Raw genomic sequence first — 18245 nt, forward strand, 5'->3', positions numbered from 1 at the left:
AGTTAGAATCAAAATCAATCATCAATCCCGAGCAACGGCGCCAAAAACTTGTTGTAAAATTTTAATTAAAAATCGCAAGCGCCTGAATCGTCGTTAGTATAGTGTGCAAGTACGAGGTCGTTCCAACTGAGAATTGATAATTAATTTAAACCCTAACTCAATTAATCCAAACACAAAATCACAAAAACACAATAAACAATTAAGATAAAGAAAGTATTGTTTTTAGATTTTTGAATAAAGAAGTAATGTGAAACAAACAAAATAAAGTTTATAAGTTGAAAAACAAAGATGATAAAAACCTAGGGTTTTGGAATCAACCACTAACAATCCTATTTATGTTTCGATGCAATTAATAGATTCTTTTGTTTCTTTTGATGACAATTCCTGTATCTAAGTCCAGGTACACGGCACTTAGACCATAGTTTTTCTTAAGTGTATGATTCTCTTCAGGTACGACAGATATCGTATATCCTAACATGCAGTGTATCCATGTACAGCATAAATTTAACACATAGGACTCATTACATTCTAGAAAACAAGAGAATCATGCAAACCATTACTTCAGGTACGACAATAATGTAATTCACAACTCTTAATCACAAGAAGCTAATTTGAATTATATTGCAGGTACGTCTCAAATTCATCTTCTAATTACTAGATGCAAAGCCCTCAGGTGATCAATCAAAGAACTTAAACATAAATCATCAATTCAAATGGTGACTAAGAATTCATCATAAAGAAACTATAAATCCATCAATATAATATCAAAGTACATAAACAATCATGATAGGACATCATCTTAACCCTAGAAAAAGGTTTAGGTGTGTGTGTGTGAGAGAGAGAGAGAGAGTAGTTTGTTAAATAAAAGGGAGAAATATCACTTTGGTCATCGAACTATGGCTCGTTTGACACTTTGGTCATCCAACTTTTAAAAACTTCATTTTGGTCATCGAACTATATCACCGTATATCACTTTGGTCATTCCGTCAATTTTCTCCGTTTTCTCTGTTAATTCTAGGGGTATTTTGGAGATGAAATGTTTTACCCACCATTTTTATAACTTAATCCAATTTTCCCCGCCTAAACATAAAACTTCATCCAATTTTGGCAACTTTTCCCTCCTTTTATTTATGCATTCATCATCAGTAATCAAAGCATACAACAGAGAAAAATAATCAAGTCAGAGAATGATTCAAAGGGAGGGAATATAAGAGGAAGAAAAATATTGATTTAATAAATCAAGGAATTATAAAAGGAGGGAAAAGTTGGCAAAATTGGATGGAGTTTTATGTTTAGACGGAAAAAGTTGGATTAAGTTAAAAAAATGGCGAGTAAAACTTTAAATCTCCAAAATACCCTTGGAGTTAACAGAAAAAACAAACGGAATGACCAAAGTGATATGCGATGATAAAGTTCGATGACCAAAATGAAGTTTTTAAAAGTTGGATGACCAAAGTGTCGAGCGAGCCATAGTTCGATGACCAAAGTGATATTTCTGCCTAAATAAAATGAGGGTAAAATTGTTATTGTCATTTAAATTGGGTAAATGGGATTAAAAGTGGGTAATTTTTAGGCTTAAATTGTGTAAATGGTCAATACCCCTAATATTTTTAAAAGTGCTGTTAGTACATAAAACAATTGCATAGCATGTTTTGATCCATAACAGCTTTTAAAAACAATATCTGGGCTGCTTCTAAAATCTGCTGCCAATAACCTATAACCTTCAATTAAAGCTACTTTTTATTTATTGGGCTAAAGTCTGTTTAGTCCCTGTACTATGCCTTTCTCATCGTTTCAGTCCCTGACATTTCAATTTAATCTGAAAAGTCCCTGAGGTCTCAATTTCCGTCTAATAGGTCATTTTCGCTGGAAATTAGGAATTGGCCTTGGGTGAAATGTCCAATATACCCCTCAGTTATTTCTTTTTTCTTTTTTTCCTTTTTAATTTATTTTTTTCCTTTTTTTCTTTTCCTTTTTAATTTCTTTTTTTCTTTTTTCTTTTTCCTTTTTTTTCCTTTTAATTTCTTTTTTTTTCTTTTTTCTTTTTCCTTTTTCATTTCTTTTTTTCATTTTTTTCATTTTCCTTTTTAATTTCTTTTTTCCTTTTTAATTTCTTTTTTTTTCATTTTAATTTCTTTTTTCCTTTTTTCTTTTTCATTTCTTTTTTCCTTTTTTATTTTTCCTTTTTAATTTCTTTTTCTTTTTTGTTTTGCCTACTTTCTATTTCCTCAACCCACCAATCCCATTCCGATCAAACTCCACAACCCATCTGTTTCTCAATCAGCTCGGAAATTCGCTGCTAAACCACTCCACTCTTGTTTTCACAGCCTACTTCTCTCTCTCCCACTTTCTCTCTCCACATCAAGCCTCAATTTGGAAACTTTTCCTTGAAAATTACCATTTTTTAACTTTTCACTGAAAACTACCATTTTTTCAAACTCTGAGGTTTTTGGGTATTGTTCAAATTGGTGATTTGGATTTTGGGTCTGGTTGAAATAGTGGTTTTTGATGGCCAAGTTGACAAAAACCAGAAGTGAAAAAGAAGAATAGTGATGGAAAAGAAAAATGGCCGCTGGCGTGGAGAACAAGAATTGGGGTTTCGGGTCGATCTGGATTGGTTCGCCGACGTGGCGCTACTGATGCAGCAGAATACGATGGTCATTAAAAAGGAAAAAGAAAAAAGAAAAAAAAAAGGAAAAAAGAAATTTAAAAGAAAAAAAATAAAAAAAGAAATTAAAAAGAAAAAAGAAATTAAATTGGAAAAAGGAAAAAGGAAAAAAAGAAAAATAAAAGGAAAAAGAAAAAAATAAATTAAAAAGGAAAAAGAAAAAAGAAAAAAGAAACAAGAAAAAAAAGAAATTAAAAAGGAAAAAGAAAAAAGAAATAAAAGAAATAAAAGAAAAAAGGAAAAAATAAATTAAAAAGGAAAAAAAAGAAAAAAGAAATAACTGAGGGGTATATTGGACATTTCACCCAAGGCCAATTCTTAATTTCCCACGGAAAGGACCTATTAGACGGAAATTGAGACCTCAGGGACTTTTTAGATTAAATTGGAATGTCAGAGACTGAAACGATGAGAGAGGCATAGTAAGGGACTAAACAGACTTTAGCCCTTATTTATTTACCAAACACAATAAAATCTAAAATTTTGAACAAAAGGTGATTTTTTTTTAAAGCGAAGCAATCCCAAATGGGGCCGAAGTCAAGTTTCTAAGTTTTATGTCTATAAGTTTTCTAAGTTTCTTTGAACTTGCTTTTAAATTGGAATTATGATTTGTAATAACTTAATGTTTGGAACTATCGTTTTACAGTTTAATGATTTTCTGTTAAATCTGGGTCTGTAATAACTTAAATTTGGTACTTTGGTTTCATGCTATTTAGAAGCATGAACTTTCAAGTTTGAATGTTTGAAGTTTGGTTAGAAACTGAAATGTTGAATAGCTGATGTGTTATTTGAATAGTTGATGTTAGGTTACAAGTTTGATAAATGCTATTTAGAAGCATGAACTTGTAAGTTTGCAAATGCTAAGTTTGGTTACAAAATGAGCCACTTGGGCTGAAAATATGAGGAAAAGAAACACCCGTCTAAAACTGACCCTGAACAAGGCCGATCTAAAAATTTAAGTGACCCGAAGTTTTCAACCCACCCATTCTCTTTCGATTCTCGGACCAAATTTTAGACCGACAACTCCGGGTCAAACTCAATTTAGGCCTAAAACCGAATCAGGCCGATATGCGCTCACCCCTAGCCGAAGAGTCTAAGGGATCATATAGAGCTTCTTAAAAAAGACCGATAATAATTATGTCATATACGAGTCAAGAGACCAATAGTAATTATGTCATATTCGAGTCATGTCATTTTACATTTTTATCAATACTCTTTCCTTCTAATATTATTTTCATATGACATTGCGAGGGTCTCTAAAATTGGTCAAGTAGGTAAATGGTTGTCAGAGCAACATGGAAAAACAAATGTCGATTAGGTTTCTTCCTCTCCCATTTTTTCCTCAATCTATTTTCACCACCCAACCCACGATGGTTGTAAAGAACTAGAAGTTTCTTATGTCATGGCAATTACGCCTAAGAGAGACTTATATCCAAATAACTACAAAGAGGCAACTAACAATTAAAGACAGGTTTTACATTTTTCTCAAGTTGCTGAAGTCGAGTACTAATCACATTTAGACAAGTTTAACCTATAATGATCATTATCAAAGACGATAGCTGAGGACTGTACTGCTCATAACCAACTGTAATTCAGTACACCAATCGGTGTATTATGCGTAAACAAGTCTTTCTCCTTCATTCTAGGCCTTGAAACTCTGGGATGCTTCTCCAGGAACTAACTCATCGCCTAGAAAAGAAGAGCACAACGAAAGAAACTATTGCCAATCCCTGTCAATGATTCAGCATACTAGCAAATGATAGAGCCCTTTCTAGTATGCAGTAGATGCTTGGAAAAACATATAAAAAACATAGTTATGATTATTGACTTTGCAGGTGATGAGTAATTGTCACCAGCACACCTCTTAAGTTTTAGCAATGAGAAACTACTGTAATATATTGTTATGAAGTTTGACAAGCAGTTATGATTACCAACTATTGTTAAACCAGCAAGTCATCACTGTAACAGTAAATACAAAATTTGAAGGAAATTTACAACTTCTGCTATAAGGTAGTACCCCCACCATCAGATATGAGAGATGCAGCAGCGGCAGCAGCAATAGGAACAACCCCAGTTGAAATTCCCGGTTCTGACAAATGCAGGAGGCTGAGAAAATCAATTTCAGATGTAAGAATAAATTGTCAAGTCAATATAAATTCAAGACTTGCATCATCCCATAGTGAGTTTGCCTAATCCATTTAAAGAACCAACAGTTTTTAGGTTTATGTAATTTTTATGCTCTATCCATTTGCTGCCTCATCATATATTGTATGATCAACCAACATGCCAAATTGTGAATGAGATTATAATGAAGGTAAAGGGCATCTAGGCACTACATATGAATTAAAGCTCACCCAGCTATAACTTCGGCTTGGGAAAACAGAAAATAGAAGAAAAAATATAAATAAACTAAACTTACGGTGCAAGATATTCGCAAAATGATGACACTGCCAACGCAACTTCAGTATAAGTTTCAGATGATGCAGGGGCTGTAACTTCAACCAACTGTATCCCGGGAGTTACTGGGACAGCTTCATCTGGATTGTGTAGTTGTGGCATCTTATTAACTGATGACACAGTCACAGTCATCTGTGTGCCTCTCTGGAAATGGAACGCAAACCCGACCCTCAGTAACTCATGATCCAACTTGTAGCCAAGTGCATAAAATAAGCGAAGCACATTCTTGCTTGCTTTGCTTTCGATCACAGTTCTTACTAAAACTGAGAGTTGCTCAGCACCTGCACCTCTCATCGCACCCCCAACGAACCTCACAGTCCTACAAAATTTAGGATGTAAAATATATGCAATATGAAATCAACTAATCATATAAAAATAAAAATACATACACTGATGAATTTGAAAGGGGAGAGATTTTTTGAGCTTTACCATGTAGGTTCAGTTTGTTCAAGATTGCAAATAAGTCGAACCTCAGAAGGTACAGCTCCTAGATAAAAAAAAAATCATAACTAGTAAAGGACAGCCAAATCATCTCTTTCGGTGCTATTCAACAGATATATATAGACGACTCACTACTAGCAAAATAACAACACACACGGATTTACTGTAGTTAAAAGCCACAGATATCCGTGTGAAATAGAAATACTAATAGAAATCCGTGTGAAATGAGCATAATCGGGCCCACAATAATTTATACAATAACAATATCAACGGAAATCCGTGTGCATAAACAACAGTCACAGATATCTGTGTAAAAACTAAAACATTTTCACACGGATATCTGTGTGAAAATCAATTCACACTGATTTCTGTACGTATTATAAATTAGTTTATTTCGAAATCATTAATTTTTTATGTTATGTGAATTATGGAGGGACAGATTTCCGTTACAAAATGTATTTGATATAGATATCTGTGTGAAAAGAACATAATTGAGCCCCACAGTAATTTATACAATAACAATATCGACAGAAATCCGTGTGAATAAACCATAGTAACGGATGTCTGTGTAAACACTAAAATATTTTTACACGGATATCTGTGTGAAGATCAATTCACACTGATTTCTGTACGTATTAGAAATTAATTTATTTCGGAATCATTAATTTTGTTTGTTATGTGAATTACGGAGGGATAGATTTTCGTTACAATAAATATTTGATACAAATTTCTGTGTGAAATGAGTAATACACACGGATTTCCGTGTGAAAATGTTGACACAGATATCCGTGTGAAAAAAACAATTAGCTACAGAATTCCGTGTGAAAAAGGAGACTACACACATAAATCCATGTGAATAAACAACAGTAACAGATATCTGTGTAAAAACTAAAACCTTTTCACACGGAAATCCGTGTGAAAAGAACAATTAGCTACAAAATTCCGTGTGAAAAAGTATAGGTGTATATAAGGTTGACCACTTATTTGATATCGAAATAACGGCAGATTGAGTTAATTTTTTTACACAATACCTATTAATACACTATAAATATATGGGTAATGTCAAATTTATTAATTTTCAATTTTCATTTTTTGGTTCGCACAAAATTCTTATATGTCTACTAATGTGGTATAACTAGTTTATTAGTTGTAAAGAAAAGTATACCTTCCATGAGCAACAATGTGGAGGAAATATACTTTAGCAAAATTGACCGTTGGATGTTGTCATGATTAGAATAAATAGTTACGGTCAAAATTTCAGCTATTTTTGTTATCGTTTAGGTCTCGATCTACTAGATCAACCCTGAACCCTAAATACCACATAAAACTAATATGTTCATTCACAACTTATTTTTTCGATCTGTCAGCTCTCATACTCTCATGAATATAAGGTATACCAAATAATGTAAAATTTTTGAAAAATTTATCTCCTCGTGGTTTTACTCCCCTTAGGGAAGTATAGGTGTATATAAGGTTAACCATTTTATTTGACATTAAAAGAACGGCGGATTGAGTTAATTTTTTTACACCATACCTATTAATACGCTATAAATAGATGGGTAATGTCAAATTTATCAATTTTTATTTTTTGGATTGCACAAAATTCTTATATGTCGACTAATATGGTATAACTAGTTTATTAGTTATAATGAAAAGTATACATTCCATAAGCAACAATGCGTAGGAAATAGAATTGATCAAAATCGACCGTAGGATGTTATCATGATAAGAATAAATGGTTGTGTTCAAAATTTCAGCTATTTTCGTCGTCGTTTGGGTTTCGATCTAGTATGTCAACCCTAAACCTTAAATACTACATAACACTAATATGCTCATAACCGCTCACTCGAAACTTAATTTTTTTTTATCTATAAACTCTCATGCTCTAGTGGGTAGAAGCTATATCAACTAATGTAAAAATTTCTGAAATTTTATTTCCTCAAGGGTCGGCTCCCCTTAGGGAGTAGAAGCGTTTAAAGGGTTGCCGGTTTTTGGTACAGACATCTGTGTGAAATGAGTAACACACGAATATGTGTGTCAAATGTTAACACGGAAATCTGTGTGAAAAGAACCATTAGCTACAGAATTCCGTGTGAAAAACTCTATTAGCTACAGAATTCCGTTACAATAAGTTTTTAGTACAGAATTCTCTGTGAAATGAGCAACACACAAATATCTGTGTAAAATGTAGACATGGATATCTGTGTGAATAGACCAATTAGATACTAAATTCCGTGTGAAAAAATAGAATAGAGATATAATTCCGTGCAAACAATAATTAACATGACAGTTATATATTACCGAGATAAATACACACGGATATCAGTGGTAAATATATATATATATATATATATATATATATATCTCACACGGATTTTAGTGGTAAATTGTTTCCCGCTCACTTTTTTGGAACAAATTCAATTTCCCGCCCCTGTCTCTCTCTCTCTCTGTGACCCTTTTCGGTTTTTCTTAGCCGATTAAACTTTCTCCCTTTCTCATCTCTCCCTCACCTACAAACCAAGAAAAACAGAAAGCCTCAAGATCTGTTTTCTCTCTCCTCCGACACCCACTTCCGGTCACCACCGTGACTCACCTCCACCATTACGGACCTCACCGACCTCCGACGAGTTTAAAGCAGCCTCCTTGACTTCCGGCAACAATCGACGCCCCGACGCTGCTCACTTCCACTGTCAAGCACCGCCTCCCTCCACTCCATTGGCATAGCCGACCCAGATTGCCCTGGGAAAATCAGTTTGAAGCATCGACAACCGCTTGAAGCACAAGTCCTCTCTCTCTTTCTCAATCTCTCTATCGACACCGGTACTCTTGAGAAGCTACCATCGCCACCTCCAGGATCTCTCTCACTGTCGCTGCTGGTCTCAAGATTTAATCTCCGCCATCGTTACTTTGTGGTCAATTTGAGATCTGAATACTTTTCGATTCAGTGGTAAGTCTCCGACGAGATTTGATATCTAATCTTGATAGTTGTTCACATTGTGAAGATTCTCCGATTATCGTTTATTGGTTTTGTTTCATGAGATAACTTGGCGAAGCCCTGGCTACCTTCTTCCTCTTTTCTGAAAATTTTCTTTTGTTTTGAAATGTTAGGGCTTTTTCTGCTAAGATACATATGTTAACGTCTTCTGTGAAATTGAAAAGGATTTCAGACAAATCAATTAGTTTTATTTTAGCTTCTATTGATAATATATGTGGATATCCAATTCAGTAATCATAAAAAGTTGAAGCTTTTGTGAGACTGTTTTGATGGTATTGATATTACGGTTTGTTTTTTCGATTGGAGTTTGAGGAGGTTGGAATGAAAAGGGTCTATGCTTTTGATTTTTGTGTGAGCGTGTGATATGAATTGGTGAGTAACATTGTCGATTATTGATGATTCACATTCTTTTGGTCTTAGCTGTTTGTGATTAGTTGATTATGTGGGATATTCACTGCGTTTGAGACCTTTTATTAAGCAAGGTTGATCCTGAGTGAAATGGGTCTATGGGGATTTTGCTAAGGCCAAAGTTGAGATCTTGGCTTTGCATTCTTTTTTCAAGAAACCCATTTAGTAAAAGATAGATGTTTTAATTTTCTTTAACTTCAATTCATGGGGTTTGCAGCTGAAGGTCGTGGAAGCTGCAAGAGTGGAAAAGTGGATAATGTTTACACACCAGGAAGGAACTCCATTTATGATCCCTACCACAGGTATGTTAATGAAATGAGAGAAATTTTGAGAAATAACCTTTTTTCATCCATTGAATTGATTTTTAACCTGGTTTTTCAAAACTATTGATATGTAACCTTTTGAGCAGGTTAAAAGTCATTTATACCCTATTCATATCCATATAAGTTTACAACCATTCTACTTTTTCACACTTCCGTATTGGTGTCGCAAAAATTATTTGAAACTCGATCAAAAGTTCAACAATACATGAAATGGTAATCCCCAATTTCATGACAGAACTTTGTAGACCTAGTTAGGATGAAAGGGGGGCGGGGGCAGCAGAAAACCTATATCTTCTTTGTGCAGCAACCCAAAACCTTCACTCAGATCCAATCTGCAGGCATAAGAAACCACTATATTTTTGATGCCCCAACAGAAATGGAAAACAAAAGTGTAGGAATGTGAAACAACTGGAAGGGAAAACAATAAAATTCCATCATTATTTGGTGTATGCAAGATAAACTCTGCAGCTCCATATCAATTTTGCACTGTTTATCTCAATTTAAGCATGATAATGGTGGGAAAAGAAAGAAAAGAGAGCCTAGAAAAACTACAAGAGAAACAGAATGAAGGTTCTGAATCTGGAAATGGGTTTTGTTGAGTTCATGGCACTTGAACAAGGAGTTGGATCCAGTTGAGCTCGTGATATATAGCTTTCAATGGGGTGGAACCATCTTTGCCTTGTTAGCCACTCACTCTCTACCCAATTGATTTTTTATTTTTATTTTTACTGGATGCTTTCCGGCTGGTTAAATTTAGTACCCACCTCATAAAATTTTGTTTTACTGCTAAAAATATGTTGGGTTATTGTTGATTTTCTAGTACTCGTTTCTTATTTCTTGCGGACCGTGCATGGCTAAATCATGAGATATGAACTTGTCTTCATGATCAGCTATTGAGCTTCCTGATGATGGGAATACAGTATACTAATTGATATTGTAGAGCGTGCACGAAGAGTAGGGTTAATGGCAGCAAGTATTAAATAAAGGGGTATTTGAGACTTTTTAACACACTAAAAGGTCATATTTTACTAACTTTTAAAACATAGGTTAAAAATCAAAACAGAACCCAAAAAATGGTCAATTTTCTAAATTTCTCATGAAATGAAGGCGGTTTAGCTTTCCTTTTTCAGGTTTTGTCTTCTTGAGATGACATATTTTATTTTTCAAAGCTCTGGCTTCCATTTAAGATGTAGTGATGCTGCAAATAAAATGGGGTTGTTCCGGTTTTGCATTTTCTTTGGCAAGCGACAAGATAGTAAATTATTCAAACATGATTGCAATGATTCAAGTGCAAAATTAAAGTTTGGAACTGCAAAATTTCCAAACGATATATTCCTATATTGTAGTATGCTAATGTTTGTATCAACAAGGCAATATCATGTTGCTAGGAGGATTTCAATATTTGTATGCTGATGTGTGTGTACAATGTTATTCTGCTTTGTAGATGTAATTGCAACCCTTTTTTTTTCCACCTATGTAGCTATATATGCTCATACAATGATGTTCACTATTCCATGAAATTATTATCAAACTAAGTTTTTCACTATGTCATTGAGAATGCTTAACTATTTTGGTATCAGCATCAAGGATGCCACATAGCTTAAGTGCCCATAGAGGAAAATTAATAGATTTGCCTTTCATTTTCAGCAGCCAATACAAATATTTCATTGCTATGCTTTTATACTAGCTGTCTTGTTACTTGTGAGCCAGTTATCTCTTTATAATACTAATGCAGTAGTGCTGGATTGTTTTTTCAGTCCAAATGTGTTTATGTAGTTTTTGTTTAGGATTGCCGATGCTGAAGAAAACCTAGGATTTGGAAGTCAGAGAAGCTCATTTGGCCAAGTCCCTGTTCTTCATCCGTATAGGTGACAAGGTAGATATATTTGAAATTGTTTGTCCTAGAAATCATATTTGCTTTATGTTACTCATTTGATAATGTTAATTTCTTTCCCTATGGCCCTAGGAAAAAGCGCTGGAACAACTCAAGGTAACAGAAAGCAAGACAGTTGCAGTAAGGCAAAAGATGGACTTGGTGTTCTATACGCTGCAGCTTGGTTTCTTTTACATGGATTTTGACCTCATTTCTAAGAGCATTGAGAAAGCGAAAAAGTAAGTTGTGGCCTGAGCATTGAGATATGGACGCCCTTGGTTGAAGAGAAGAGCTGGGTTAGGCATGGGTATGGTTGCAGCCTATAATCCAAGTCTCCATTATCTCATTGAATCTCATGGTTTTATTGAAGAGGATGCAAAATCTTTTACAATTTCTTTGCTTCTTTAATGTAAAGCACTTCATTGTAAATGTTTGAAGTATGTTTATTGTACAGAAATAAAAGTATTATTATGTTCAGGTTGCAAATTAATTAGCAGAAATAATTTTTTTTTAAATGCTGTCACTATTACACACTGAAATAAGTGTGAGATAAGAGTATAGGGATTTCACACGGAAATCCGTGTCAATAAGGTTATAAATTTTAACACAGAAATCAGTATGAATTGTATTTCACACAGAAATCCGTGTGAAATAGAGTTGTTCACACGGATTGCGTTCTATTTCGGTAATTTATATTTATGGAATTATAGTGGGGCCCACGTAACCTTTTCACACGGAAAACATAATCCGTGGGAGATGAGCATTACCCCCCCTCCAAACCCCACGGTAACACCAATCTGTGTGTGTACTGTGTGTAAAAGCTATCACACACTGAAATCCGTGTGAGAAAGTCTTATTACCCACAGATTAAAATCCATGGGTAATTGTTGTTTTGCTAGTAGTGACTCTATCAAAATAATGACACAGTACCATTTTAGTGAAAGTAATCATATGTTATTTTTGCTACTTAAAAACAGGAACACATGTACACAAATTCATAAGAAAGACTCTGTCACATGGATCAATTCAAAGGTCACTCAAGGTGAAAAATCTGAACTTGAAGTCACTAAGGAAAAGAACCAAACAAGTAAAAAAGCGAACAGACTGCTGGGAAATTTTGTATTGAACCACACCAAAGAAGGCTTTGAGCTTCTCCTTAATATGAGTCCACAAAAGAGGAAAAATAGCATACTGATTTGTCTAATCACTACACAGATCAATAGTGTATGAGAAAACAATATGTACCTAAGTTTGGGCCACTTTTAAGGCATATCTCATGGACCCTCAAAGGTTCTCTGCGAACACCACAAAGACCCTGAAGAAGAATCTCAAGGGCTTCAACATGCTGCAAGACGTAAACCATATGTTAGTTACAACTTCAAATACTCCACGCATAGGGGGGCAACATATAAAATGAGGGAATACGGTTCTTTCAAGGATGTTCCTCCAATTATAAGCAAACTAGAGTTGATAATCATAAAATCTCTATGCATGTAAAAAAGAAAAGTACTAACTAAAATTATCAAATTCAAACTTGGTTCCTCACACATTAACCTCAAACGAATCATTTGTTAACTTGGTAAAGACTTAAAAACCTACGCACCGAAAAGTAATGTCAAGCAAGAGATTCAATCTTTCTCATCTAGCAGCAACACAAAGACAGCTAACCAAAAGGTATCAAATGCCATAAATCCACACTCGAAGAAACTGCATTACAAATTGTAAGTCCAACTGCATTACCTGTGTTTCTATGATTCCCTGAACCACGCACTCCATCCAAATTTTGCTGATATAATCAACCTCACCAAACCCTAATGAGCAATCATACCCAAAAGACAGAGAATTCAAGATTGTAAATTTCACATCATGGGTCTCTAATGTAAGAATTTACAGCATACTAGTAAACTATAAAGTACCATTCAAATCTCCCAGATAGTGTTTTATCAAAAAAATTACAAAACCCTGTAAAAGTTCTCATTATGATCCCACCATATATATATTACCAAATATATATATATATATATATATATATATAATCCCACCTTCACATCCCTATACATTCTCATTATGATCGTCATATAACACCAAAGTTGATACAAAGTTCTTAAGTTACCAAAATTGATAAAACCATTCCACTCAAATACCTATATCTCTAACCCCAGCACAAACAAAACTAAAAGAAGAAGAACACAACAGCAAAAAACACAAATTTCCGAACCTGCAATCCCTACTCTCCAAACCAAACTCATATCTATTACTCCTCTTCTTCCTCTACCATTTGAACACACCACTGAACCCTGTTTGGAAAAAAATTATATTGCTATTACAATACTTAAAGGCCTCGGCAGATACTAAATCTTAGCCAACTCTTCAATTAAGCATAAACAGAACAAACTCAGAATCAAAACTCTGAAATTACAGAATCAAATTCAATCACCCAAAAAAAACCCCAATTCAGTAACCCTAACCGTAAAAGCTAATCAAAATCAACACAATAAAACTCAATTCCCAATTTCCGAAACCCAGAGTCAATAACATGAATCAAAAGAGAAAACAAAAACCCCAACAAAACGAAAAAAACATAGAAATCTGGGAAACAATACCTTCGATACAAAACGCTTTCTCTCCACCGATCTGAATCTTGCAGACAGATTCGACATAGATCTTCTTTCCCCTCGCAGCAAAATGAAATCACCACTCTCTCTCGGTGTCTTTCTCTCTCGGTTTCTTTCTCTCTCTCTCGGTCTCTTTCCCGCTCTCTCTATTTCGACTGTACTTCCTCTAGAAACCACGAACGAAATCTACGTCTATAGAACGATGGCATCCCGTAAATCAGAGAAACATAAGGGCAAAAGTGTCACTCCACTTTGTGCACAGTGATGAACAGGAAACCGGGCAACTGAGCTTTAGTATATTGTGTAATTACGAAAATGTTCATCTGGTCAGTTATTAACCAAGAAAATAATGCTCAACCACCCTTGGATGTAAATCTAATGGCAGAGAGAATTATTATTAAGTTGAGGTGTTTTGTTTTCCACCCTTGGATGTAAATCTAAGGGTTATTGAGCATAAATTCTTTAGTCAGCAACTGACCAGGTGAACACCACTGTGTATAATTATCTTTATCAAGTGTCCGTCCGTACGGAAAACGTTATCTTGGGTCTTTCATACCTTATATGCATAAGATGAGTCACCACCATCAGATTTTCTGACTGTAAAATTGGAATGAGTGGAAATTTTGTAGAACTGATTGAACATAACATGTCAGAGGGATTGGTCGTATTGCAATTGGTATTATGAGTGGGATTAGTTTGGATTAGACAACCTTATCTCCAAAACATCATCTTGGACTTTTTAGTTTCCACATATTGAATTTTGCTTAGTATCCAAACTTGACTAGAAATCCTCATTATAAACGGACCAAAAACCATACTGACTGATCGACTTTATTTCATCCTCTTCAACTAATGTTCGGGTATCAATGTGGGCACACTTGAGCTTATGTTTTCAATCATCATCACTGTTCTTGCTCTTCAGAGCTTTTAGATTTTTCTATTTCTTGCTTTGTTCGATTTGATGGTTGTTCACTTCATATTGTGGGGCAGCTCTTAGGTTGATGATCGCACGTTCCTTGATTTAGAAAATTTATAGACAGATTGTAAGAATTTACTCCTTTAATTGTGGATCATATGAAATAATTGGTGTTTATGGTGTATATTTCATATATGATTTGATAGACTAATTGATGGATCATAATTGATCAATCAGAGGGAATTTCCTATATCTATTTCCATGATGGATGGAAATCACTTAAGTCATTAATGGAAATTGGTCCTCTCTCACCCTATATAACCAGTGCACAATTTCATCTTATGTACACACATAACGTATTCAAAACACGTATGAGAGTTTGAGGTGCAAGGGTTGAGAGAGAAACCATTTCCTTTGGATTAACGACTTCGCCGAGCCGCTGTGTCTTGGTATACTACATATTGCTCCAATGGATCAAGGTATGTAGTTTATGTTTCCGCCTTACGCTTAATGTTGTGAGATCATGTAAGTTCTAGATCTTGGTTTTATGTATATATACTCTTACATGTGGTATCAGAGCTCAGTAATAGAGCTTTCATGATTCTCCGTTAATGGAATATATATTGTTTTGTTGTATATTTCCTGCCGCATTTATATATGCATATGAATTTTATTGACAACAAAATATATTTATATGAACGTATCGCTAGTTAATTATATGATTAATCTGGTTTGGTCATATGTTGTTCATCTGTAGCTGTTTGTTTTTTTATAAGACTTGCATCTTATGTATTATGATAGAGAAAATCGTCCGTATAGTACTTGACATTTTCCCCATTCTAAACTTTCACGTCTCACGTTAAGAAAATATCAAAAAGATACCTGAGGTTTCGATCCCGACCGAAAATTGGTACCTGGAGCCGTTAGCTCCGTTATTAAGACTAACGGCTGAAGGATATTTTCGTCTTTTCATATCTTAATCCGTTATTTTTTAATCTGAACATTTTTTTTAAAATTTTTTTCTCTCGTTCCCATTCAAACCTAGAGCTCTCTCTCTCTCTCTCTCGTCCCGTCCCTATTCAAACCCATGATTCTTTTTCTCTCTTGTTCCCATTTAAACCCATGAAACCCAGAATTCTCTCTCTCTCTTTCACATGCCCATTCAAACCTAGCGAACCCGTAGTGACCATCAAAACCTCAATATTTCGATTTCTGTAAATCTCCTCCAAATTGAAATTCAAGTATATAGGGAGGTAGAGCTCGACAAGGGAAACAAGTTTGATACCTAAGTCGAAACCAAACTTCGCCGGAAGACTCAAAAACTTCTTCTCCTCGATTATCTCTCTTGGCTTATCATCTGAATGAGCAAATACCATGAATAGGTCGGCCACATCAAGAGGAAGCTTCTGATATAGGTGCAAGACCACGACGTGGCTGGAATCGGAAAAACCTGCCGGAGAAGCCGCCACATTCTGTCCTTCAATTTTCTGTCATTGGACGTCTTTTGACAAAACAGAAGGCAAAGGGATGACGGCAACACCGAGACGAAGAAAACTAGGCCGATCCGACGTCGGGAATATGCCGGAAAAGTGTGGCGGCTATTCGGGTTGGTACTGACCCGGTCTGGGTCTCGATCAATATATTCCTTCAACGGTCAAGATCTTCTGCCATTTGAAATCAACGGTCCGGATGTAGCTGACTTTAAAATTATATTTTTAATCATATTTTTGGATATTACAAACTTCCAAAAATCATTAAAATTAGCTTGGGTGTTCGAAAAATCTTTCAAAAATTCATACGAACTCATAACGAAGTCTAGTTTAATCCTACGGGTTAGAAAGATAAAATTTGACAAACCAAAAATTTAAATAAATTTTCAAAACTAAAAATAGTTTAAAACTAATAGAAAACAATTTTGCCTTTTTTTTTATTATATGAAAAAACTAAAGAAAACAAAAACAAAAGGGTAAATTGGTCATTTAATGATAAAAATATGCCAGCTGTTAGTTTTTGAAACGAAGGTAACTGCACCAGGTACCGATCTTCGGTTGGGGTCAGAACCTCAGGTACCGTTCTGATATTTTCTGAACGTGAGGTACTGAAGTTTAGAATGGAGAAATTGTCAGGTACTGTAGGGACGATTTTCCCTTATGATCATAATGGAATAAATGAATGAATATGGTATTGTAAGCACAAATGAAATAATGGCATAACGCTAGTAGTTTGGTTTAGCTAGTTTTATGAATGTCAATTTTGATTGTTTATTTTATTTAACTTTTGAATTCATAGTATGGCGGTTTGTTAATCACCAAAGTGGTCAAACCAGTAAGGTCTCATGAATCTCAAATTACATGATTATCAATTGCTTATGATATTGATGCATATGAAATGAAAAATTGCCTAGTAAAGTTTTAAGGTTTACTCACAAGCATATTGATTTTCATTATTCATAAGAATTTAAGAATCACCCAGAGGTCTTGTCATGCCCCGATTTTTAAACATAAATAAAAAATCTATATATATATAATCTCATAATTATACATGCGTGATGATACAGCCATCAATACAAAATACCTAGAAAACTTTTTCCTTTTAAACGAAGTACATACTGATGCCCTAAACCCACAAAGTCAATATATACTCGCTCCGCAGAGTTATATATTACACGAGTTACGAATTAAATTGCCACAACAAAATAAGAAGTAAATGCTCCTCAGAGCTTACTACAAGCGGAAGTCTTAATAACAGTAAAGTCACAAAATTGGCTTCCTACCGTAAAGCAGCTAGCACGCTACCTCAGTTTCAGCCACGATTACCCTGACCTGCAGGATTAACCTCTATACCATTGAATAGTACACCGGGTTGACACACAACAAACTCGGTAAGCTTATGAAAGCTCGTATGGACATGCCCACTCCAAGAAACCTGAAATCCTGAAACCAAAGCATACTTAGCTAGCTTGTGAGCTAGCATATTTGACTCTCGATAAACATGAGAGAAATAAGAACCAGCAAAAGAAGAAATAGACAAAGAGATGTCATCAACAATTCTACCCAATTGCGAGGTACTGATGGCTTGAACCAACTGCAGGCAGTCAGATTGAAAAATAACTGGAGCTAGAGACTTATCCTCCACTAGCTTGCAAGCTAATCTGCTTGCCAAGGCCTCCAAAACATTGGCCACACGCACCTGCCACCACCGTGCTATCAGCATCTCTTACTACGATCCCTAACCCTCCCCGATGTGTGCCTTGATCAAAGGCACCATCAATATTCACCTTGAGCCATCCTGCAGGAAGAGGACACCACGGCTTAACCTGTCTCCTCAATCTAGGCGTCACACTATGTCTGGCTACCAAAAATGAATGCAATAGAGATTTAGTATGACAAAAAACATGTTGCACAGTCCTTGCCTTGCCAACCCAAAATCTCTGGTTTCTCTCTTTCCACACTGCCCACAACAACATCAGCAATAGAGCAAAAGCACTAGGTGTTACTAGAGTATAGCATAGAGCAAGCCAATCTAGCAAAGAGCTTGGTGGAGTATGCAAAA

The 18245-nt window shown here is 35.1% G+C and overlaps 1 protein-coding gene and 1 long non-coding RNA gene across 5 annotated transcripts; one reads left to right on the forward strand and one right to left on the reverse strand.

Annotated features, from left to right (window-relative positions):
- Positions 1-5065: 5065 nt before the first annotated feature.
- Positions 5066-13897, reverse strand: LOC112202500 (mediator of RNA polymerase II transcription subunit 18-like). 2 transcript variants are annotated; one of them, XM_040519598.1, is made up of 5 exons: positions 13766-13897; positions 12903-12973; positions 12408-12507; positions 5552-5609; positions 5066-5441 (listed from the first exon to the last, which is right to left on the reverse strand). In XM_040519598.1, exons 2-5 carry the CDS (start codon positions 12936-12938, stop codon positions 5081-5083), a joined length of 555 nt encoding a protein of 184 aa, XP_040375532.1. In that variant the 5' UTR covers positions 12939-12973; positions 13766-13897; the 3' UTR covers positions 5066-5080. The 2 variants fall into 2 exon arrangements, with proteins under 2 accessions (XP_040375532.1, XP_040375533.1); XM_040519599.1 differs by lacking the exon at positions 13766-13897 and having other exon boundaries at positions 12903-13109.
- On the forward strand, positions 8447-11639 carry LOC112202501. 3 transcript variants are annotated; one of them, XR_002937401.2, is made up of 3 exons: positions 8447-8510; positions 11047-11165; positions 11256-11639. It is a non-coding gene; the product is annotated as an uncharacterized LOC112202501 (long non-coding RNA). The 3 variants fall into 3 exon arrangements; XR_005810833.1 differs by lacking the exon at positions 8447-8510 and adding an exon at positions 8520-9268; XR_005810834.1 differs by lacking the exon at positions 8447-8510 and adding an exon at positions 8521-9268 and having other exon boundaries at positions 11066-11165.
- Positions 13898-18245: the final 4348 nt, after the last annotated feature.

Source organism: Rosa chinensis, chromosome 5, assembly GCF_002994745.2.
Source record: "Rosa chinensis cultivar Old Blush chromosome 5, RchiOBHm-V2, whole genome shotgun sequence".
Taxonomy (NCBI): Eukaryota; Viridiplantae; Streptophyta; class Magnoliopsida; order Rosales; family Rosaceae; genus Rosa; species Rosa chinensis.